Source organism: Oncorhynchus mykiss, unplaced genomic scaffold (genome assembly GCF_013265735.2).
Source record: "Oncorhynchus mykiss isolate Arlee unplaced genomic scaffold, USDA_OmykA_1.1 un_scaffold_164, whole genome shotgun sequence".
In the NCBI taxonomy this organism is placed as follows: Eukaryota; Metazoa; Chordata; class Actinopteri; order Salmoniformes; family Salmonidae; genus Oncorhynchus; species Oncorhynchus mykiss.
In genome coordinates this window covers 694,862-718,698 of record NW_023493668.1, presented here as the reverse complement: position 1 = coordinate 718,698, position 23,837 = coordinate 694,862, and the positions used below count along the sequence as shown (strand labels likewise).

The window sequence follows — 23,837 nt, the reverse complement described above, 5'->3', positions numbered from 1 at the left end:
TTATCTATGGCAATTCGAGTGCGCAGAGATACCGTGACGAGATCCTGAGGCCCATTGTCGTGCCATTCATCCTCCTCCATCACCTCATGTTTCAGCATAATAATGCACGCCACGTGTCGCAAGGATCTGTACACAATTCCTAGAAGCTGAAAATGTCCAGTTCTTACGTGGCTTGCATACTCACCAGAAATGTCACCCATTGAGCATGTTTGGGATGCTCTGGGTCGACGTGAACGACAGAATGTTCCAGTTTCTGCCCATATCCAGCAACTTCGCACAGCCATTGAAGAGGAGTGGGACAACATTCCACAGGCCAGAATCAATCAACTCTATGAGAAGGAAATGTCTCGCTGCATGAGGCAAATGGTGGTCACACCAGATAATGACTGATTTTCTATTCCACGCCCCTACCTTTTTATTTAATTTCTGCACGCATGTCTAAGCTCATTTGGATAAAACCTTCTGCCAAATGTCTTATTATATGAACATTTGTTGTCATTTTATGTGAGTGGGAAAGCACAGAGTTATTTATGTAGAGGTCATGACGGAAAGCCTGATGTTCTTTCAGCCTCGCCTCTTCGCTAGTTGAGGGCATGCGCAGTAGCTATGGCACTCTTCTCGGGGCATGCGCAGTAGCGATGTCCCTCTTCCCGTCGTCAGAGAGAGACTAGCTGGGGCCAAGCGAGAGGACGATGAGGAAAAACTACACTAACTAGAAACCGTCGAGATGGATTCAAACAAGTTTCTGTGTGCTAAGAGGATGTTTATCCAGTGATGGGTGTCTGACTGAATTGTCCAACAACAAACCAGAGTCTCGGAGAGAAGACTCATCGTCTGGTGATGCCATCGATGGAGGTGATCTCTTACCACACAGCTTTTGACGCTGAATTTGGCACTAACGTTATAATATTCACTTCAAATAATTCCACTTCCATTGAGATATTCATATTATATTTAAGATATGATTTGGGTGGTGTTTAACAAACGTTTCTATAAGCGTCTCTTTGTAGTTTACATTTCAGCTAGCTATAAAACATAGCTAAGTTAGCTTGGTTGTTGTTCTGGACATGTCTGAGCTAATATTTAGTAATTCACTTCATTATCGACAGTTTATCAGACGTGAAGTGCTCGACTACTGAAAACAGAAAATAACATCGACGTCCTTGTTTTGTTGTGATTTATTATGGGACTGTCACCTTGCTTACATTAGCCATCGTTGGCTAACTATTAGGTAACTATTAGCTAGCTAACCTCTGACTACATTAACGTTATTTATGCCTGGCTATAACAACCATCTGGCATTTAGTAGCTACACAGCTAGTCACTTCTTTGCCCTGTTACTGGCTTCGTGTTCACAAGATGCATCAACAGGACTTTTCAGTAGATTCCTCTGGGTCTAGGAAGATGTCTTTCCACAATAGAAGAGGCAGTAACACCACCGGTAGTGGCGGTGCATCTGGGTCTGCTGCAGGTAGCAGTAATGTAATTCCCACTGATGATTATCAGTCAACTAGCCAGGCTGGGTCCTCCTCCCCTGAGCCGCACCACCACCCCCTGAGCCTTAACCTCCCCCAGTCCGGGTCTCAGGTGAAAAAAAAGAGTGGCTTCCAGATAACTAGCGTGACCCCGGCCCAGGTCTCTGTTAGCACCAACAACAGCATAGCGGACGACACAGAGAGTTATGATGACATGGATGAATCCCACACAGAGGACCTGTCCTCTTCTGAAATGCAGGAAGTGTCCGTACCTCGGGACACTGGTGTCCCTGAGAGGAGCTCCTCGGACGAGACCCTGAACAGCCCCCATGGGGTGGAGACCCCAGGCGCAGTGTCCCCTAACGAACCCCTGAACCCTCACTCCCTACCCCAGGACCCTCCGTGCGAACCCCTGCAGCCTCAGGGCCCTCCACAGCCTGGTAACATGGTGAATGGGACTGTGCATCATCTGCAAGAGAATGTGGTGCCAGCAGCCTTTACTGTCTCAGTGGCAGGGGGGAGTTCCTCTGAAATGGCTGGGTCCAACCAGACCCAGATGGGGCAGGGTATGATGGAGAATACCACTGCCCAGTTCTCTGTTACCATCACTGCTGCGCCAGGCATGGATGTGTCATCCATAGTCAGTGATAGTGGTGCCCCTCCCTCTGCGGGCCCAATAATCTTTGACAGTAGTGGAGGCCGGCAAGTGACATCCAGTGGAGTAGGGGCTCTCCCTGGAGTCACAGGGCCCACCAATAGCACTCAGATTGGGGTGTCAGTAGCAGTGGCACAGCCTGTGACCTCCAGTACCCAGACACAACAGACTCAGACCCAAGCCACTCCGGGGTCTCGCTTCAGAGTGGTGAAGCTGGACTCTAACTCAGAGCCGTTCCGCAAGGGAAGATGGATGTGTACAGAGTACTATGAGAAGGAGGTTCTCCCTGCCGCGCCCACTTCTGACCCAGCCCCTGCACCCAGCGCTGGCGGCCCAGAGAGCCAAGCAGGGAATGGAAGTGTGGTGGCCGGTGTTGTCCAATACGGAGGCATAGAGATGGGAGCAGTGGCACCCCAGACCTCGCAGCCATACCAGCACCAGGACTACACCAGTCCTGAGACTGTCCAGAACTCTCTGCAGGCCCACATGGTCCCTCAGGACCCTAACCCTCTCCTGTTGCAGCAGACCAGCATGGTCCCCCATGGTACTCTACCAGCAGCCCCCCAGGTGAATGCCCAGGGCGCTCGGAGTCAGGCCATGCCCCAGCAGATGCCCTATGATATGGAGCATGCCCAGACAGGCTACCCCATGCCCAAGTTCCCAGCAGGGCTAGTGTGCCAGACAGGCAGCCGGCCTCCAGACTTCATCCAGCCTACGGCTCCTCTCCAGTCCCAGGTCCTCCCCCCACACCCTGGCTCTCTTGGGGTGTCCATGCCTGGCCTGGCCGCTGTCCCTCAACCCCTTCAGAGTCAGCTCCAGAACCTCCCAGCTCAGCAGCTGCACCCTCACCCCCAGCACCCCTCCGCCCCTTTCGTGACCACACTCCGTGCCGACCTCCAGCCCCTCCTGACTCACGGGGTTCCCCTCAGCCACACCAGCCTGGCCCAAAGCGGGGCTCTGTACGGGGGAAGCATCCCCACCCTAACGGCATCCCAGCTGGAGGATGCCCAGAGGCTGCTGTTCCAACACCAGTCCCTGCTGACGCTACCCCGGCTGGGGGCTGCAGGAGGGGGACGCTCCATGGAGAGCATGGGGATGGCTGGAGATGCCAGTGCCTTAGTGGCCGCTGCTGCAAGCCTGAGGACACAGTCTGCAGATGGAGAGGAGGACAGGTAAGGATGGATGGCCTCTGTGTTGGAATTAGAACTGTTGAAGATAGCTGAAGCTATATGATATCAGACTGCTTTAAAGGTCCAATGTAGCTGTTTTTCAGTATGACATCAGACTGTTTTAAAGGTCCAATGTAGCTGTTTTTCAGTATGACATCATAGACTGGTTTAAAGGTCTAATGCAGCCGTTTCTGGGTAACAATTAAGTAGTCCTACCTTACTGTGATAGTTTTACATTTAAAATGCTATAAAATAAACAAATAGCTTCTTAGCAAAAGTTTCTGCAATTTCTCAAGCAAGAATTTTGCCAGGACTGACTGGTCTGAGTGGGGAGGGGAAGACAACTGAGAACTAGCTGTTATTGGTAGAGAGGTTTGGAACTCTTTCTTATTGTTCTAATATACTAATATACTATATTATACACTAGGTAGGACAAAACTCCATCCAAAACAGACTGAAATTTCAGGTGGTCTTTTCAAACAGCCTTTACACTAAAAGGGCATTATCATAATTTTCACAATTTCATAGTATTATTCCAACCTCATATATCTCACACACACACACACACACACACACACACACACACACGCGCGCGCGCAGTACCAGTCAACAGTTTGGACACCTCATTCCAGAGTTTTTCTTTATTTTTTTACTATTTTCAACATTGCAGAATAATAATGAAGACATCAAAACTATGAAATAACACACAGAATCATGTAGTAACCAAAAAAGTGTTCAACAAATCAAAATATATTTGAGATTCTTCAAAGTAGCCACCTTTTGCCTTGATGACAGCTTTGCACACTCTTGGCATTCTCTCAACCAGCTTCATGAAGTAGTCACCTGGAATGTGTTTCAATTAACCGGTGTGCCTTGTTAAAAGTTAATTTGGGGATTTTTTTCCCTTCTTAATGCATTTGATCCATTGACAGTGGCTGCATATCAACTGCAATCATTTCTGGAATCAGTACTGTGATTTTCTCACTCCGTTCCTTATTCCGCTACTGCGACCAACCGGTTGGGTCTCATGGTGTTTCAGATGGTTCAGCATTGCCTTTGTGCTGCCACTGTAGCTTAATTCCACCTCACAAAATTAGTATTTATTTTACCACCTTCTCATTGAACTCATAGTATTGCCATACAGGACTGGGCTGCTGTCTCTTCCCTGTCTCACTCTCTGACATTTTTCCAACTGTTAACGATGATGATGTGCAGAGTGCTTTATATCCATGCCAAATCATTTGAAAGTTGCATATCTCCTAACGTTACAGCATTGTTGCGTGAGGTGTTTGTAATAATAATGTTTGGGACCTGTTAGTGGTAGTGTTGTGATTTAAAATGTTGTAAAAAAAAATCTAAACTTTTCGGTTAGGGATTTTTTTCTAAACATTAGTGATCCCAATGTCATTTAAATGTTTACACCACTATTTTGTCTTTCTAATGTGTCAAATAATTATATTTTTTGTTTTCTCATGATTTGGTTGGGTCTAATTGTGTTGCTGTTAGGGTTGTACGTTTTGGGGAATATTCAGAGGTGGAAACTTTCCGTGGGAAGATATGGGAAATCATATTAATACCATTTAAATGTAGATGTTTTTGGCATTGGATATATTTACCATATCATATGGAGACAAACAAACTTATTACCATATCATAAGTAGACATAATTGCAAATTATTAAATCTTTCCAATAAAAAAAAAACCCAAAACTATTTAGTTATGAATTGAACTTTAATTAAATGAGTTGACTCTTCACATGGGATGATTTCACTGAATAACAAAAGAAAGGGAATATTGAATGATCCATCACATCTCCCAAAAACGTTTTCAACATCTGTAAAATGATAGTCTAGGAACTAAAGCTTTGGTTGTCTTCCTCTCAGGCTTCCATGTCTTCTCCCTGAACCTCCTCAATGTCCACCTCTTGAACATCAGACTCTGAGGCCTCATCTTCACTGTCACTTTCCAACCTTGTTGAGGATGGCTAGTTGTCAGGCTCTAATAGCATGAAATTTGCCCGGCTGGCCACCAAGTTTTCAACCCTTGTATTGGTCAGCCTGTTGCGTGCTTTGATGTGTGTGTTCCCAAACAAGGACCAGTTGCGCTCTGAGGCAGCTGATGTTGGTGGGATTTGGAGGATGATGGAGGCAACAGGGGAAAGAGCCTCAGATCCACCAAGTCCCTTCCACCAAGTGGCTGATGAGATATGTTGGCACAACTGCCATATTGCATCTCCATCCCAAATTCCTTGCTTGGTTGTGTACTTTGCCAGACTGCCAAGAACCTTGCCCTCATCCATGCCAAGGTGGCGAGACACGGTAGTGATGACGCCATAGGCATTGTTGATCTCTGCACCAGACAGGATGCTCTTGCCAGCATACTTGGGGTCCAACACACCTAACCATTTATTTTGCTCTCTTGCAGAGTGTTTCCATTGTTTTTAGTGTCATGATGTCCTTGAGGAGCAGATTCAATGCATGAGCAGCACAGCCGATGGGTGTAATGTGAGGGTTGGACTCCTCCACTTTGGACCAAGCAGCCTTCATGTTCGCAGCATTGTCTGTCACCAGTGCTAATACCCTCTGTGGTCCAAAGTCATTGATGACTGCCTTCAGCTCATCTGCAATGTAGAGACCGGTGTGTCTGTTGTCCCATGTGTCTGTGCTCTTGTAGAATACTGGTTGAGGGGTGGAGATGATGTAGTTACATTTTTCCTTGCCCACGAACATTCGACCACCCATTAGAGATGATTGCAATAGTCTGCTTTCTCTATGATTTGCTTGACCTTCACTTGAACTCTGTTGACCTCTTCATCCAGCAAATGAGTAGATAATGCATGTCTGGTTGGAGGGGTGTGTGCTGGGCGAAGAACATTCAGAAATCTCTTCCAATACACATTGCCTGTGAGCACCAGAGGTGAACCATACACAGCTCGAGCAAGACATTCATCTGCATTTCTCTGACTATGTTCCTCCATTGAATCAAAAAAACTTCTGATTCCAGGAAGACTCTGAGCTGTTGCTATCGATAAGGTGTCTCATTCATCACGTTCACTTCGACTAGAAGTAGAGGGACTTTTGTCAGAGGTTGCTTGTTGTGAGCGCTGAGGGAATTTTATGGCCAGATGATTCTGCACCTTTGTTGCATTCTTCACATGATTTGGCACAGTATTTGCAAATGTACACAGCTTTTCCTTCTACATTAGCTGCAGTGAAATGTTCCTGTAAAGATTAGAAGAAAGAAATGGTTGTTCCATGTACAGATAATAGTTAAGCAGTTAGATTAAACAACTCCTTTGTAAGATACATTTAACAAAAAAATGAAACATGTATGGAAACAGGTGAACTGACACTCCTCAGTTAGCAGGCTCAAGCAAGCTAAAACCCAGTGAAATGCTTGATAATGTATGTGATATCAACAAAGTATATTTTCTGGGTGATTTTAAATATTAATATTATCACTAAGGAAAAAACTTCAAACTGTAACCAGTGCCTGCAACCTGGATCAGGTTGTCAGTCAACCTACCAAGGTAGTTACAAACAGCACAGGAATTAAACCATCAACATGTATTGATCATATCTTTACCAATGCTGCAGATATTTGCTTTAAAGCAGTATTTTATTTATTTTTTATTTCACCTTTATTTAACCAGGTAGGCCAGTTGAGAACAAGTTCTCAGTTACACCTGCGACCTGGCCAAGATAAAGCAAAGCAGTGCGACAAAAACATCGACACAGAGTTACTCATGGGATAAACCAACGTACAGTCAATAACACAATAGAAACATCTGTATACAGTGTGTGCAAATGAAGTAAGGGGGTAAGGCAATAAATAGGCCAAAAGCGACGGAGTAATTACAATTTAGCAATTTACACTGGAGTGATATATGTACAGATGAGGATGTGCAAGTAGTGATACTGGTGTGCAAAAGAGCAGAAAAACAAAACCAATATGAGGTAGGTAGTTGGTTGGATGGGCTATTTACAGATTGGTTGTGTACAGCTGCAGCGATCGGTAAGCTGCTCTGACAGCTGATGCTTAAAGTTAGTGAGGGAGATATGTCTCCAACTTCAGTGATTTTTGCAATTCGTTCCAGTCATTGGCAGCAGAGAACTGTAAGGAAAGGCGGCCAAAGAGGTGTTGGCTATGGGGATGATCAGTGAAATATACCTGCTGGAGCGCGTGCTACGGGTGGGTATTGGTATGGTGACCAGTGAGCTGAGATAAGGCAGATCTATACCTAGCAAAGACTTAGATGACCTGGAGCCAGTGGGTTTAGCGACGGATATGTAGTGGGGACCAGCTACCAGGTCGCAGTGGTGGGTAGTATATGGGGCTTTGGTGACAAATAGTTCTTATAGCCTTTAGCCGTAGCCGTACCCTCATCCTACTACGCCTCTGTTCCTCGGTGATGTGGAGGCTAACCCAGGCCCTGCTGTGTCTCCAGGCATACTCATTTGTTGACTTCTGTAATCGAAAAAGCCTTGGTTTCATGTATGTTAACATCAGAAGCCTCCTCCCTAAGTTTATTTTACTCACTGCTTTAGCACACTCCGCCAACCCTGATGTCCTTGCTGTGTCTGAATCCTGGTTTAGGAAGGCCACCAAAAATTGAGATTTCCATACCCAACTACAATATTTTCCGTCAAGATAGAACTGCCAAAGGGGGAGGAGTTAGCCTGCAAAGTTCTGTCATACTTTCCAGGTCTATGCCCCAACAGTTCGAGCTTCTAATTTTAAAAATGAATCTCTCCAGAAATAAGTCTCTCACTGTTGCCACCTGTTATAGACCCCCCTCAGCTCCCAGCTGTGCCCTGGACACCATATGTGAATTGATTGCCCCCATCTATCTTCAGAGTTCGTTCTGTTAGGTGACCTAAACTGGAATATACTTAACACCCCAGCAGTCCTACAATCTAAGCTAGATGCCCTCAACCTCACACAAATTATCAAGGAAATCACCAGGTACAACCCTAAATCCGTAAACATGGGCACCCTCATAGATATTATCCTGTCAACTTGCCCTCCAAATACACCTCTGCTGTTTTCAATCAGGATCTCAGCGATCACTGCCTCATTGCCTGCATCCGCTATGAGTCCGCGGTCAAACGACCACCCCTCATCACTGTCAAACGCTAAAACACTTCTACAAGCAGGCCTTTCTAATTCACCTGGCCCGGGTATCCTGGAAGGATATTGACCTCATCCCGTCAGTCGAGGATGCCTGGTCGAACTTTAAAAGTAATTTCCTCACCATCTTAAATAAGCATGCCCCTTTCAAAAACTGTAGAACTGAGAACAGATATATCCCTTGGTTCACTCCAGACCTGACTGCCCTTGACCAGCACAAAAACATCCTGTGGCGGACTGCAATTGCATCGAATAGTCCCCACGATATGCAACTGTTCAGGGAAGTCAGGAACCAATACACACCGTCAGTCAGGAAAGCAAAGGCTATCTTTTTCAAACAGAAATCTCTAACTCCAAAAAGTTTTGGGACACTGTAAAGTATGGAGAACAAGAGCACCTCCTCCCAGCTGCCCACTGCACTGAGGCTAGGAAACACCGTCACCACAGATAAATACATGATAATCAAACATTTCAATAAGCATTTCTCTACGGCTTTCCTCCTGGCTACCCCAACCCCGGCCAACAGCTCCGCACCCCTCGCAGCTACTTGCCCGAGTCTCCCCAGCTTCTCCTTCACCCAAATCCAGATCGCAGATGTTCTGAAAGAGCTGCAAAACCTGGACCCGTACAAATCAGCTGGACTAAACACTCTGCACCCTCTCTAAAATTATCCGCCACCATTGTTGTAACCCCTATTTCCAGCCTGTTCAACCTCTTTCGTTTCGTCCGAGATCCCTAAAGATTGGAAAGCTGCCGCGGTCATCCCCCTCTTCAAAGGTGGTGACAGTCTAGACCCAAACTGCTAAAGACCTATATCCATCCTGCCCTGCCTTTCTAAAGTCTTTCTAAAGCCAAGTTAATAAACAGATCAGTGACCATTTCGAATCCCACCGTACCTTCTCCACTGTGCAATTCGGTTTCCGAGCTGGTCACGGGTGTACCTCAGCCACGCTCAACGTACTAAACTATATCATAACCGCCATCGATAAAAGACAGTACTGTGCAGCTGTCTTCATCGACCTGGCCAAGGATTTAGACTCTGTCAATGACTGTATTCTTATCGGCAGACTCAACAGCCTTGGCTTCTCAAATGACTGCTTAATTGCCATATTGTAATTACTTCGCCACCGTGGCCTATTTATTGCCTTAACTCCCTTATTTGACCTTATTTGCACTCACTGTATATAGACTTTGTTTTCTACTGTATTATTGACTGTATGTTTTGTTCAGTCCATGTGTAACTCTGTGTTGTTGTATGTGTCGAACTGCTATGCTTTATCTTGGCCAGGTCGCAGTTGCAAATGAGAACTTGTTCTCAACTAGCTTACCTGGTTAAATAAAGGTGAAAAAAATACAAATCTACTGAAACAGATGTTAGCTAGCTAACTATATAGCTACTGAAACAGATGTTAGCTAGCTAACTATATAGCTACTGAAACAGATGTTAGCTAGCTAACTATATAGCTACTGAAACAGATGTTAGCTAGCTAACTATATAGCTACTGAAACAGATGTTAGCTAGCTAACTATATAGCTACTGAAACAGATGTTAGCTAGCTAACTATATAGCTACTGAAACGGATGTTAGCTAGCTAACTATATAGCTACTGAAACAGATTGTTGTTTTGCTGTTTATGGGGAAGAACATTGTTTGCATCCATGAGCTAGCTTTTCTTTCTTTATGACCTGCACTGTAGATGCGCGAGACAACTTTACCAGCCTCATGGCATACGTATCGAATAATTGTTGTGACATATGAAATACAAGGGATAGTGTAATGGCTAACTACGTAAAACATTTATGAACGTGTTCAATTATTATGTGATGTGCAGTCATATTCAGGTCCTGATTGATCAACAAGCTTATTTGACATGTATCCTTTCTGATACGCAAAGACCCAAACGGCGTTCCATAGAAATCCTAGTTGTGAATGGAACGACTGAACAAATGAACAGCACAGAAAGTGAGTGAAAGAAATGTTTTGATTGTTTTACTGGTAGTGGGAACATACGTAAATGCCAACAAAATAACTTGTTGTGTGTGTGAACTATTTAACTGTACTAGAATGCTTAAAATGGCGCTCACATTTTTTATATCGTTTATCGGTATAATTTCTTTTAGCAAGGAAAATATCGGGTATCGGCCAAAAGTGTCTCATCGGTGCGTCACTAGTTCACAGCTTTGTGGAAGTTACCTGTGGCGCTGATGTTTAGGCTGAGGTAGGTTTAGTTTATGTGCTCTAGGGCAACGCTGTCTACATGGAATTTGTATGTGTGGTCCTGGCAACTGGACCTTAAAAACCTCTTAAGGATCGGACCCTTTTTTTTTTTTTCATTTCTGCCTAAAATGACAAACCCAAATTGAACTACCTGTAGCTCAGGACCTGAAGCAAGGAATGCATATTCTTGATACCATTTGAAAGGAAACATTTTGAAGTTTGTGGAAATGTGAAATGAATGTAGGAGAATATAACACATTAGATCTAGTAAAATATCATATTTTTCATCATCTTTGAAATGTAAGAGAAAGGCCACAATGTATTATTCAAGTTTAGGCTCAATTTAGCAGTGTATGGGCAAAGTTTTAGACAGATTTTTAGACTGCCCAAATGTGCTTAATTGGTTTATTGATACATTTTCCAGTACATAGTTGTGCACTCCTCAAACTATAGCATGGTAATTATTTCACTGTAATAGCTACTGTAAATTGGACAGTGCAGTTAGACTAACAATAATTTAAGCTTTCTGCCAATATCAGATATGTCTATGTCCTGGGAAATGTTCTTGTTTACTTACAACCTCATACTCATCAAATTGGCTTACGTTAGCTCAACCGTCCCGCAGGGGAACACTGATCCTGTTTATTAAAGACATCTCTCTTTCTCTCTGCCTCTCACTCTCTCTCTCTTTCCTTGTCAGTCTCTCACCCTCTGGCGTGGCAAGCGGAAGAGAAGGAGCAGTTTTAGTTTGTTGGTAATTAAGCTGCTTTTATAATGGAGAATGTCAGGACTGTTTACTGATGGTGGACTGCCTGAACATTAAGAAGACCAATCTGGATTCTACTACACACACACAGTTAGTGCTTTCAGGCAGGATGCAGTGGATTTTTAATAAATGAAGGCTCCCCACAACTGCATTGTGTATGGGGGGTTAGGTTTGGAGCATTGTGGGGGGGTCAGGTATGGGGTATTGTGTGGGGGTTAGGGTTAGGTATGGGGCATCGTGGGGGGGTAGGTATGGGGCATCGTGTGATGGTGGTTAGGTATGGAGCATTTCTGTGGGGGGGGGGGGGGGGGGGTAGGTATGGAGCATTTCTGTGGGGGGGGGGGGGGGTAGGTATGGAGCATTTATGTGGGGGGGTTAGGTACGGAACATCGTGTGGAGGGGGTTAGGTACGGAGCATCGTGTGGGGTTAGGGTTATGTACGGAGCATCGTGTGGGGTTAGGGTTATGTACGGAGGTTAGGTACGGGGCTTCGTCTTGGGGTGTTAGGTACGGGACATCGTCTTGGGGGGTTAGGTACGGGGCTTCGTCTTGGGGTGTTAGGTACGGGACATCGTCTTGGGGGGTTAGGTATGGGGCATCGTCTGGGGGTGTTAGGTATGGGGCATCGTCTAGGGGTTAAGGTTAGGTATGGGGCATCGTGTGGGAGAGATGGGGTTAGGTATGGGGCATCGTGTGGGAGAGATGGGGTTAGGTATGGGGCATCGTGTGGGAGAAATGGGGTTAGGTATGGGGCATCGTGTGGGAGAGATGGGGTTAGGTATGGGGCATCGTGTGTGGAGGGATGAGGTATGGAGCATCGTGTGGGGTGGGGGGATTAGGTATGGGGCATCGTGTGTGTGTGTGTGTGTGGGGTGTTTAGGTATGGGGCATCGTGTGGGGGGGTTAGGTATGGGGCATCGTGTGGGGGTTAGGGTTAGGTATGGGGCATCGTGTGGGAGAGATGGGGTTAGGTATGGGGCATCGTGTGTGGAGGGATGAGGTATGGAGCATCGTGGGGGGATTAGGTATGGGGCATCGTGTGTGTGTGTGTGTGTGTGGGGTGTTTAGGTATAAGGCATCGTGTGGGGGGGTTAGGTATGGGGCATCGTGTGGGGGAGTTAGGTATGGTGCATCGTGTAGGGGTTGGGGTTAGGTATGGGGCATCGTGTGGGGGGGTTAGGTATGGGGCATCGTGTTGGGGTTAGGTATGGTGCATCGTGTGGGGGTTAGGGTTAGGTATGGGGCATCGTGTGGGGGGGATTAGGTATGGGGCATCGTGTGGTCGGGATTAGGCATGGGGCATCGTGTGGGGGGGTTAGGTATGGGGCATCGTGTGGGGGTTAGGTATGGGGCATCGTCTGGGGGGTTAGTTATGGGGCATCGTCTGGGGGGGTTAGGTATGGTGCATCGTGTAGGGGTTAGGTATGGTGCATCGTGTGGGGGTTAGGTATGGAACATCGTGTGGGGTTAGGGTTATGTACGGAGCATCGTGTGGGGGGTTAGGTACGGGGCTTTGTGTGGGGGGGTTAGGTATGGGGCATCGTCTGGGGGTTAGGGTTAGGTATGGGGCATCGCCTTGGGGGGTTAGGTATGGGGCTTCGTGTGGGGGTTAGGGTTAGGTACGGGGCTTCGTGTGGGGGGTTAGGTACGAGGCTTCGTGTGGGGTATTAGGTACGGGGCTTCGTCTTGGGGTGTTAGGTATGAGGCATCGTCTTGGGGTGTTAGGTATGGGGCATCGTCTGAGGGTGTTAGGTATGGGGCATCGTCTGAGGGTGTTAGGTATGGGGCATCGTCTGAGGGTGTTAGGTACTGGGCATCGTCTGAGGGTTTTAGGTATGGGGCCATCGTCTGAGGGTTAGGTATGGGGGCCATCGTCTGAGGGTTAGGTATGGGGCATCGTCTGAGGGTTAGGTATGGGGCATCGTCCGAGGGTGTTAGGTATGGGGCATCGTCTAGGGGTTAAGGTTAGGTATGGGGCGTTGTGTGGGAGAGATGGGGTTAGGTATGGGGCATTGTGTGGGAGCGGTTGCATAAAAGTACATTTGGGTTAGTACATTGTTTACTTGAGCTGAGACCGTGCTCTGTGCTGTGTTTTTTTTCTGTGCGTCTTACTCAGGTGTGTCGTGCTCTTAGGTAGGTGTGTGTGTGTTCTTGTGTGTCGTGCTCTTAGGTGTGTGTGCACGCATTTGAAAGAGCTGATGAGAAGAGACAGGGTAGCTACAGGCGCAGGCAGGGATTGGACAGACAGACAGACAGACAGACAGACAGACTCATCACACAGTTCATTCTGGATCTGATTTATCTCTATCGAGTTCACAGAGGAAAAAAAACAAAGAAATGCAATTCAAATAATTGAACTGACCTCGGCCAATTTAGTTGTTTGAAAACCGAAAATTACTGAAATGTTGGTTAATCGCTCAGCACGAGTGTTCATATTTGCATAAGATCGAACCATGGAAGGATCGTCTTCTGATTGTACAACTGAGTACAAAATGTTCCCATGTATTCACTCAACCAATCTGCGGTCGCCAACTGAACTAACAGCACAGAAGCTGATGCAGAATTACAAAGGAGCTTACAGTTAGAGCACTGTCGCTGAACATTGACTGTTGTTTTAATAGAGCTGCTAGCACTGTCGAGCCCTGTTATATATAGGATATATCACTAACTGAACATTGACTATTGTTTTAATAGAGGTTCTAGCACTGTAGAGCCCTTTTATATAGGATATATCACTAACTGAACATTGACTGTTGTTTTAAAAGAGGTAAGGATGAAAATTGATTGTGTCTGTTAGAGGGGAGGACATGTCAGTTGTTCAGGACCTGCCCTTTGATATTTGGATCTAGGTTGTTACTGTTTCTCATTTGATAAGGCTACATGTAGGTTAGTGACTAACTCCTTAGCCTCGTTTCACCCTGCTCTATTTCTGATCCATCTGTTCTGTGACGACGGTTAGCATTTCTACACAAAGGTGCCAACGTTTTTTAGTTTGTTGGTGTTTTCAAACAGGAGACTGTTTATGGTTACACCTATAGAGTGCAGTCACAACTCCCACCTGCCGCTGCAGTGGATCCCCTATAACCCTAACCCTGTTTATGGTTACACCTATAGAGTACAGTCACAACTCCCACCTGCCGCTGCAGTGGATCCCCTATAACCCTAACCCTGTTTATGGTTACACCTATAGAGTACAGTCACAACTCCCACCTGCCGCTGCAGTGGATCCCCTATAACCCTAACCCTGTTTATGGTTACACCTATAGAGTACAGTCACAACTCCCACCTGCCGCTGCAGTGGATCCCCTATAACCCTAACCCTGTTTATGGTTACACCTATAGAGTACAGTCACAACTCCCACCTGCCGCTGCAGTGGATCCCCTATAACCCTAACCCTGTTTATGGTTACACCTATAGAGTACAGTCACAACTCCCACCTGCCGCTGCAGTGGATCCCCTATAACCCTAACCCAGTAGAGGTCCTATAGGCTGCCATATTGTTTAAAACATCTATTTTCACATTCTGGTCTACTGTACCTGAACAGGTCTGACTTTCCCTTGTATTCGTCATTCATTCTGCTCATTCATGGTCTACAGTTGTTTTAGCATTTTAGTTACATTGAAGATGACAAATGTTGAAGCTGACAGTAACATTTTTAATTAAGAAACAAGAAGTATTGGAGGAAGGTTTCCTAACGGTTTCCCAGTGAGAACTCCTCATCCTGTCCCGGGCTGCTTCCTATGTTCTCTGTGTGTTTTGAATGGCAGTGTTCGGGACAGTTACATATGAAACTGGGTCACAGGTGGGGGCGTTGCCACTTAAATTATTCAAATGAGGTCTCTCTCTCCGCCAATGGCATAATTTCTGCAGTTGGGACAGGAGCTGCAGATTCCCAGCTTAGCAGAGCTAGTCAGTCTCACTGTGCTTATTCTTTGTTCCTCGTCGGTACATGAGCAGGGCTGCCCCGGTTGCCACCTTGTATTGCCCAGAGAACAGAATTTCTGCCAATTCTGTTTGAATATTTTTTACTTTTATTAATTATACTGGACATTTTCTACATTTGAAGTATTGCCTTTTGGTGTTAATGGACAAAAAAATAATGAATTCCCAATTTTATACAGTGGAGATGGACGTTGGTGTTTGTCAACTGAGGAATTTATCTATCTCTTTTCTGTCATCTGTGCTTGCAAAAGAGACAACTCCAGTCAGGCTTGACAATAGGTAAAATGTTTTCCTAGCTTATTTATCAAACTTTTCATTCATTCATTCATTTGCAAAGACCATAGAATATGGCTATGCACTGAATGAATGGGACCGTGGCGGTTTGAATTGGATTTCAATGTATGGGGATGATGAGGATGTTTATATGCTTTTATGTGGTGTGGTCTTGAGGCTGCCCTGCAGTATTGAGGGGTTCATAACGTGATGAGCTCTGCAGTGTTGAACTTTTCCGCATCGTGTTGACTATAAATAATTTAGAACCATAACATTATATAAACCTTGTAGCTAAAGCCTCACAACAATAACCTGATAGTTAAACCCCAACCTTGTAGCTAAAGCCCCAAAACAATAACCTGATAGTTAAACCCCAACAATAATAATCTTCTAGCTATATATTAAAGTGTAATAGTGGTACATTCCTTCATTCAGTCCGTTTTAATGTGATGGAAAAGCAGAAATCAGTTTATTAAGAGTTCAGAATGCACCTTCATTAATACCTACCGGGTCAACATATGTCCCAAACCCAGTGATATCTAATACCTACCGGGTCAACATCTGTCCCAACCCCAGTGATACAGTGCCTTGCGAAAGTATTCGGCCCCCTTGAACTTTGCGACCTTTTGCCACATTTCAGGCTTCAAACATAAAGATCTAAAACTGTATTTTTTTGTGAAGAATCAACAACAAGTGGGACACAATCATGAAGTGGAATGACATTTATTGGATATTTCAAACTTTTTTAACAAATCAAAAACTGAAAAATTGGGCGTGCACACCCTCACGCAAGGCACTGTATATGACTGATTGTTGTCCTATGGACAGAGTCTCCCACCTCAGCTGTAGATCTCTGCAGTTCATCCAGAGTGATCATGGGCCTCTTGGCTGCATCTCTGATCAGTCTTCTCCTTGTATGAGCTGAAAGTTTAGAGGGACGGCCAGGTTTTGGTAGATTTGCAGTGGTCTGATACTCCTTCCATTTCAATATTATCGCTTGCACAGTGCTCCTTGGGATGTTTAAAGCTTGGGAAATCTTTATGTATCCAAATCCGGCTTTAAACTTCTTCACAACAGTATCTCGGACCTGCCTGGTGTGTTCCTTGTTCTTCATGATGCTCTCTGCGCTTTTAACGGACCTCTGAGACTATCACAGTGCAGGTGCATTTATACGGAGACTTGATTACACACAGGTGGATTGTATTTATCATCATTAGTCATTTAGGTCAACATTGGATCATTCAGAGATCCTCACTGAACTTCTGGAGAGAGTTTGCTGCACTGAAAGTAAAGGGGCTGAATAATTTTGCACACCCAATTTTTCAGTTTTTGATTTGTTAAAAAAGTTTGAAATATCCAATAAATGTCGTTCCACTTCATGATTGTGTCCCACTTGTTGTTGATTCTTCACAAAAAAATACAGTTTTATATCTTTATGTTTGAAGCCTGAAATGTGGCAAAAGGTCGCAAAGTTCAAGGGGGCCGAATACTTTCGCAAGGCACTGTATCTAATACCTACCGGGTCAACATCTGTCTCAACCCCAGTGATATCTAATACCCACCGGGTCAACATCTGTCTCAACCCCAGTGATATCTAATACCCACCGGGTCAACATCTGTCCCAACCCCAGTGATATCTAATACCTACCGGGTCAACATCTGTCCCAACCCCAGTGATATCTAATACCTACCGGGTCAACATCTGTCCCAACCCCAGTGATATCTAATACCTACCGGGTCAACATCTGTCCCAACCCCAGTGATGTCTAATACCCACCGGGTCAACATCTGTCCCAACCCCAGTGATATCTAATACCCACCGGGTCAACATCTGTCCCAACCCCAGTGATATCTAATACCTACCGGGTCAACATCTGTCCCAACCCCAGTGATGTCTAATACCCACCGGGTCAACATCTGTCCCAACCCCAGTGATATCTAATACCCACCGGGTCAACATCTGTCAAAACCCCAGTGATATCTAATACCCACCGGGTCAACATCTGTCCCAACCCCAGTGATGTCGACCCGGTAGGTATTAGATATCTGTCCCAACCCCAGTGATATCTAATACCTACCGGGTCAACATCTGTCCCAACCCCAGTGATGTCGACCCGGTAGGTATTAGATATCTGTCCCAACCCCAGTGATATCTAATACCTACCGGGTCAACATCTGTCTCAACCCCAGTGATATCTAATACCTACCGGGTCAACATCTGTCCCAACCCCAGTGATATCTAATACCTACCGGGTCAACATCTGTCCCAACCCCAGTGATATCTAATACCTACCGGGTCAACATCTGTCTCAACCCCAGTGATATCTAATACCTACCGGGTCAACATCTGTCCCAACCCCAGTGATGTCGACCTGGTAGGTATTAGATATCTGTCCCAACCCCAGTGATATCTAATACCTACCGGGTCGACATCTGTCCCAACCCCAGTGATATCTAATACCTACCAGGTCAACATCTGTCCCAACCCCAGTGATATCTAATACCTACCGGGTCAACATCTGTCCCAACCCCAGTGATATCTAATACCTACCGGGTCAACATCTGTCCCAACCCCAGTGATATCCTTACAGGCGATGCATCATAATGTTTGAATTAATCTGTTTGTGTTTCAGCTCTTCTGGTGCCAGTTTGGTGGCCATCGACAATAAAATCGAACAAGCAATGGTAAGTTAATATCCTCATTGTTAATATGTATATAATCAAATCTAAATGACTCAAAGGTGAAATGTAAATGTCAACTTCATTTAAACGACGTAGGACCGGTGTTCAGAGTACTGGGGTCTAATTAAAGTTTTGGAACATCTGACTGTTCTGGGAGAGAGAGAACCGTTGGATACTTGGTACAGTAAAAACACTTTGATTGAATGACTGCAACCGTCTGTATGTTCTGTGATCCGGTGGCTTTTCGGTTCTGTCTGTTCCGTCAGGTGTTGCTAGGCAAGCCGGGGTCTGCTCTCAGAAGCCCCGGTATAAATAACTTGTCTGTTAGCTCCTCCCTCCCAATGCAGAACATTTTGTTCTCTGGCTTGTCAGTTAGAAGGCGGGAACTGAATATACCACTAATTAACTGCTATGGGACTGCCTGCACACAACAATAGACCACTAATTAACTGCTATGTGACTGCCTGCACACAACAATAGACCACTAATTCACTGCTATGGGACTGCCTGCACACAACAATAGACCACTAATTAACTGCTATGGGACTGCCTGCACACAACAATAGACCACTAATTAACTGCTATGGGACTGCCTGCACAGAACAATAGACCACTAATTAACTGCTATGGGACTGCCTGCACACAACAATAGACCACTAATTAACTGCTATGGGACTGCCTGCACAGAACAATAGACCACTAATTAACTGCTATGGGACTGCCTGCACACAACAATAGACCACTAATTAACTGCTATGGGACTGCCTGCACAGAACAATAGACCACTAATTAACTGCTATGGGACTGCCTGCACACAACAATAGACCACTAATTAACTGCTATGGGACTGCCTGCACACAACAATAGACCACTAATTAACTGCTATGGGACTGCCTGCACACAACAATAGCGTTGTGATGTCAGAATTGTATCATCACAGCTGAAGAGAGGACTTTTCTGTATGGATTTATTTCATGGAGAGATTAGTATTGATCGTTCATTCCATCAGTTTCCATCAGTCCGTGTGTGGTTGTTACTTTGTCTTGATGATTAGATATGCTGCATCCTTTCTGAACTGTTGAATACGGTGGAAAGGACAGATAACACAACACACAGTGACCTCCTAAAGGACAGCTAACACAACACACAGTGAGCTCCTAAAGGACAGCTAACACAACACACAGTGAGCTCCTAAAGGACAGATAACACAACACACAGTGAGCTCCTAAAGGACAGATAACACAACACACAGTGAGCTCCTAAAGGACAGCTAACACAACACACAGTGAGCTCCTAAAGGACAGCTAACACAATACACACAGTGAGCTCCTAAAGGACAGCTAACACAATACACACAGTGAGCTCCTAAAGGACAGCTAACACAACACACAGTGAGCTCCTAAAGGACAGCTAACACAACACACAGTGAGCTCCTAAAGGACAGCTAACACAACACACAGTGAGCTCCTAAAGGACAGGAAACACACAGTGAGCTCCTAAAGGACAGCTAACACAACACACAGTGAGCTCCTAAAGGACAGGAAACACACAGTGAGCTCCTAAAGGACAGCTAACACAATACACACACAGTGAGCTCCTAAAGGACAGGTAACACAACACACAGTGAGCTCCTAAAGGACAGGTAACACAACACACAGTGAGCTCCTAAAGGACAGCTAACACAACACACAGTGAGCTCCTAAAGGACAGCTAACACAACACACAGTGAGCTCCTAAAGGACAGGAAACACACAGTGAGCTCCTAAAGGACAGCTAACACAATACACACACAGTGAGCTCCTAAAGGACAGGTAACACACACACACTGAGCTCCTAAAGGACAGGTAACACACACAGTGAGCTCCTAAAGGACAGGTAACACACACACAGTGAGCTCCTAAAGGACAGGTAACACACACACAGTGAGCTCCTAAAGGACAGCTAACACAACACACAGTGAGCTCCTAAAGGACAGGAAACACACAGTGAGCTCCTAAAGGACAGCTAACACAATACACACACAGTGAGCTCCTAAAGGACAGCTAACACAACACACAGTGAGCTCCTAAAGGACAGGTAACACAATACACACACAGTGAGCTCCTAAAGGACAGCTAACACAATACACACACAGTGAGCTCCTAAAGGACAGGTAACACAACACACAGTGAGCTCCTAAAGGACAGGTAACACAACACACAGTGAGCTCCTAAAGGACAGGAAACACACAGTGAGCTCCTAAAGGACAGCTAACACAATACACACACAGTGAGCTCCTAAAGGACAGGTAACACACACACACTGAGCTCCTAAAGGACAGGTAACACACACACAGTGAGCTCCTAAAGGACAGGTAACACACACACAGTGAGCTCCTAAAGGACAGCTAACACAACACACAGTGAGCTCCTAAAGGACAGGTAACACAATACACACACAGTGAGCTCCTAAAGGACAGCTAACACAATACACACACAGTGAGCTCCTAAAGGACAGGTAACACAACACACAGTGAGCTCCTAAAGGACAGGTAACACAACACACAGTGAGCTCCTAAAGGACAGCTAACACAACACACAGTGAGCTCCTAAAGGACAGCTAACTCATACAGTTGGAGTCGGAAGGTTACATACACCTTTGCCAAATACATTTAAACTCAGTTTTTCACAATTCCTGACATTTAATCCCAGTAAAAATCCCCTGTCTTAGGTCAGTTAGATCACCACTTTATTTTAAGAACATGAAATGTCAGAATAATAGTGGAGAAATCATTCAATTCAGCTTTTATTTCTTTCATCTCATTCCCAGTGGGTCAGAAGTTTACACACACTCAATTATTATTTGGTAGCATTGAAGTCTGAAGTTTACATACACTTAGGTTGGAGTCATTAAAATTAGTTTTTCAACCACTCCACAAATTTCTTGTTAATTAACAAACTACAGTTTCGGCAAGTCGGTTAGTACATCTACCTTTTGCATGACACAAGTAATTTTTCCAACAATTGTTTACAGGATTATTTCATTTATAATTCACAGTATCACAATCCCAGTGGGTCAGAAGTTTACATATACTAAGTTGACTGTGCCTTTAAACAGCTTGGAAAATTCCAGAAAATGATGTCATTGCTTTAGAAGCTTCTGATAGGCTAATTGACATCATTTGAGTCAATTGGAGGTGTACCTGTGGATGTATTTCAAGGCCTACCTTCAAACTCAGTGCCTCTTTCCTTGACATCACTGGAAAATCTAAAGAAATCAGTTATGGCAAGGACAACAAATTCTAGCTATTTTAGTGGCCATCACAAAGCGCTGACCTCAATCCTATAGACAATTTGTGGGCAGAACTGAAAAAGCGTGTGCGAGCAAGGAGTCCTTCAAACCTGACTTAGTTACACCAGCTCTGTCAGGAGGAATAGGCCAAAATTCACCCAACTTAATGTGGGAAGTGGCAATGTGGCAAAGTTAAACAATTTAAAGGCAATGCTACCAAATACTAATTGAGTGTATGTAAATATCTGACCCACTGAATGTGATGAAAGAAATAAAAGCTGAAATAAATCATTCTCTACTATTATTCTGACATTTAACATTCTTAAAATAAAGTGGTGATCCTAACGGACCTAAAACAGAGAATTTTTACTAGGATTAAATGTCAGGAATTGTGAAAAACTGAGTTTAAATGTATTTGGCTAAGGTGTATGTAACCTTCCGACTTCAACTGTACATTTCTCTCCCTTTATCTCTCTCTCCCTCCGTCCCTTCCTCCCTTTCTCTCTCCTTCCCTCCGTCCCTTCCTCCCTTTCTCTCTCCTTCCCTTCCTCCCTTTCTCTCTCCTTCCCTCCGTCCCTTTCTCCCTTTCTCTCCTTACCTCCGTCCCTTCCTCTCTCTCCATCTTCCCCCTTCCATCTCTCTCAGGACCTGGTAAAGAGCCACCTGATGTATGCCGTGAGAGAGGAGGTAGATGTGTTGAAGGAACAGATTAAGGAGCTGGTAGAGAGGAACTCCCAGTTGGAGCAGGAGAACAGCCTCCTGAAAACCCTGGCCAGCCCAGAGCAGATGGCTCAGTTCCAGGCTCAGGTCCAGCCCAGCTCTGGCTCCCCGACAGCGACAGGCTCCTCTAACCCCCAGCCTCAGCCCCTGCCGTCCTCACAGAGCTCTGGGACCTCTACATAGCCATCCTCGGAGAGACGTACGCAGGAGGGAGGAGAACCTTTACTCTACTGCGAACTGACCTCATGCAATGCAACAAGAACCACTATGGCTCAATCAAGGAGAGACTGCTACAAAAATAAAACCATGTTTTGCACATTTATTTAACTGACCAAAGACAATGATGGACACTTGTGTGTCAGGTGTTCTCTTCGCTTGGAATGCTTCAGACGATCGCCATGGAGACCAGGGAGGTGAATGGAACAGATGGACATTTGTCATGGAGATGAAACAGACAACAACCCACAACTGGTACACTGTCTTCAGATCTCTACAGTGACTGTTGAATTGTGCCGTTGCTGCCATTTCTTTCCATTTTCATTTTGTTGGATTATTACCTAGCTGTGAATTGAATCAAAGAACAAGAAATGAGGTGCATTATCTGTAGGGATCATTAAAGAAAGAGAAAACAAGACCCCATCTGGTAGGGTGGAACATACAGTGCATTTGGAAATAAATTCAGACCACTTTAGTTTTTCCAAATTTTGTTGCATTACAGTCCATTCTAAAATTGATGAAATTGTTTTTTTCCACATCAATCACCTCAATCTACCCCGTAATGACTAAACAAAAACAGTTTTTTAGTAATTTTGGGAAATGTATTAAATATAAAAAACGGAAATATCACATTTACATAAGTATTCAGACCCTTTACTCAGTACTTTGTTGAAGCACCTCTGCCAGCGATTACAGCCTTGAGTCTTCTTGGGTATGATGCTACAAGCTTGGTACACCTGTATTTGGGGAGTTTCTCCTATTCTTTGCAGATCCTCTCAAGCCCTGTCAGGTTGGATGGGGAGCGTCGCTGCACAAGGTTAAAGTCCGGGCTCTGGCTGGACCACTCAAGGACATTCAGAGACTTCCTGAAGCCACTCCTGCATTGTCTTGGCTGTGTGCTTAGGGTCGTTGTTCTGTTGAAAGGTGAACCTTCACCCCAGGTTGAGGTTCTGAGCGATCTGGAGCAGGTTTTCATCAAGGATCTCATTGTAAGTTGCTCCGTTCATCTTTTCCTTGATCCTGACTAGTCTCCCAGTCCCTGCTGCTGAAAAACATCCCCACATCATGATGAGAAACAAGATTCTATGGTCTGATAAAACCAAGATTGAACTCTTTGGTCTGAATGCCAACCATCATGTCTGGAGGAAACCTGGCACCATCCCTACGGTGAAGCATGGTGGTGGCAGCATCATGATGTGGGGAGTCTTTAGGTGCCTTTTGGCAAACTCCAAGTGGGCTGTCATGTGTCTTTCACTGAGGAGTGGCTTCCATCTGGCCACTCTACCAGAAAGGCCTGATTGGTGGAGGGCTGCAGAGAT

The 23,837-nt window shown here is 45.1% G+C and overlaps 1 protein-coding gene across 2 annotated transcripts; it reads left to right on the top strand.

Moving 5' to 3' along the window:
- Nucleotides 1-622: 622 nt before the first annotated feature.
- LOC110496959 (TSC22 domain family protein 1-like) lies at nt 623-23,211 on the top strand. 2 transcript variants are annotated; one of them, XM_036972492.1, is made up of 3 exons: nt 623-3,302; nt 18,264-18,315; nt 22,228-23,211. In XM_036972492.1, the coding sequence occupies exons 1-3, from the start codon at nt 1,360-1,362 to the stop codon at nt 22,483-22,485; spliced, it is 2,253 nt and encodes a 750-aa protein (XP_036828387.1). In that variant the 5' UTR covers nt 623-1,359; the 3' UTR covers nt 22,486-23,211. The 2 variants fall into 2 exon arrangements, with proteins under 2 accessions (XP_036828387.1, XP_036828388.1); XM_036972493.1 differs by lacking the exon at nt 623-3,302 and adding an exon at nt 13,058-15,636.
- The last annotated feature ends 626 nt before the right edge of the window (nt 23,212-23,837 follow it).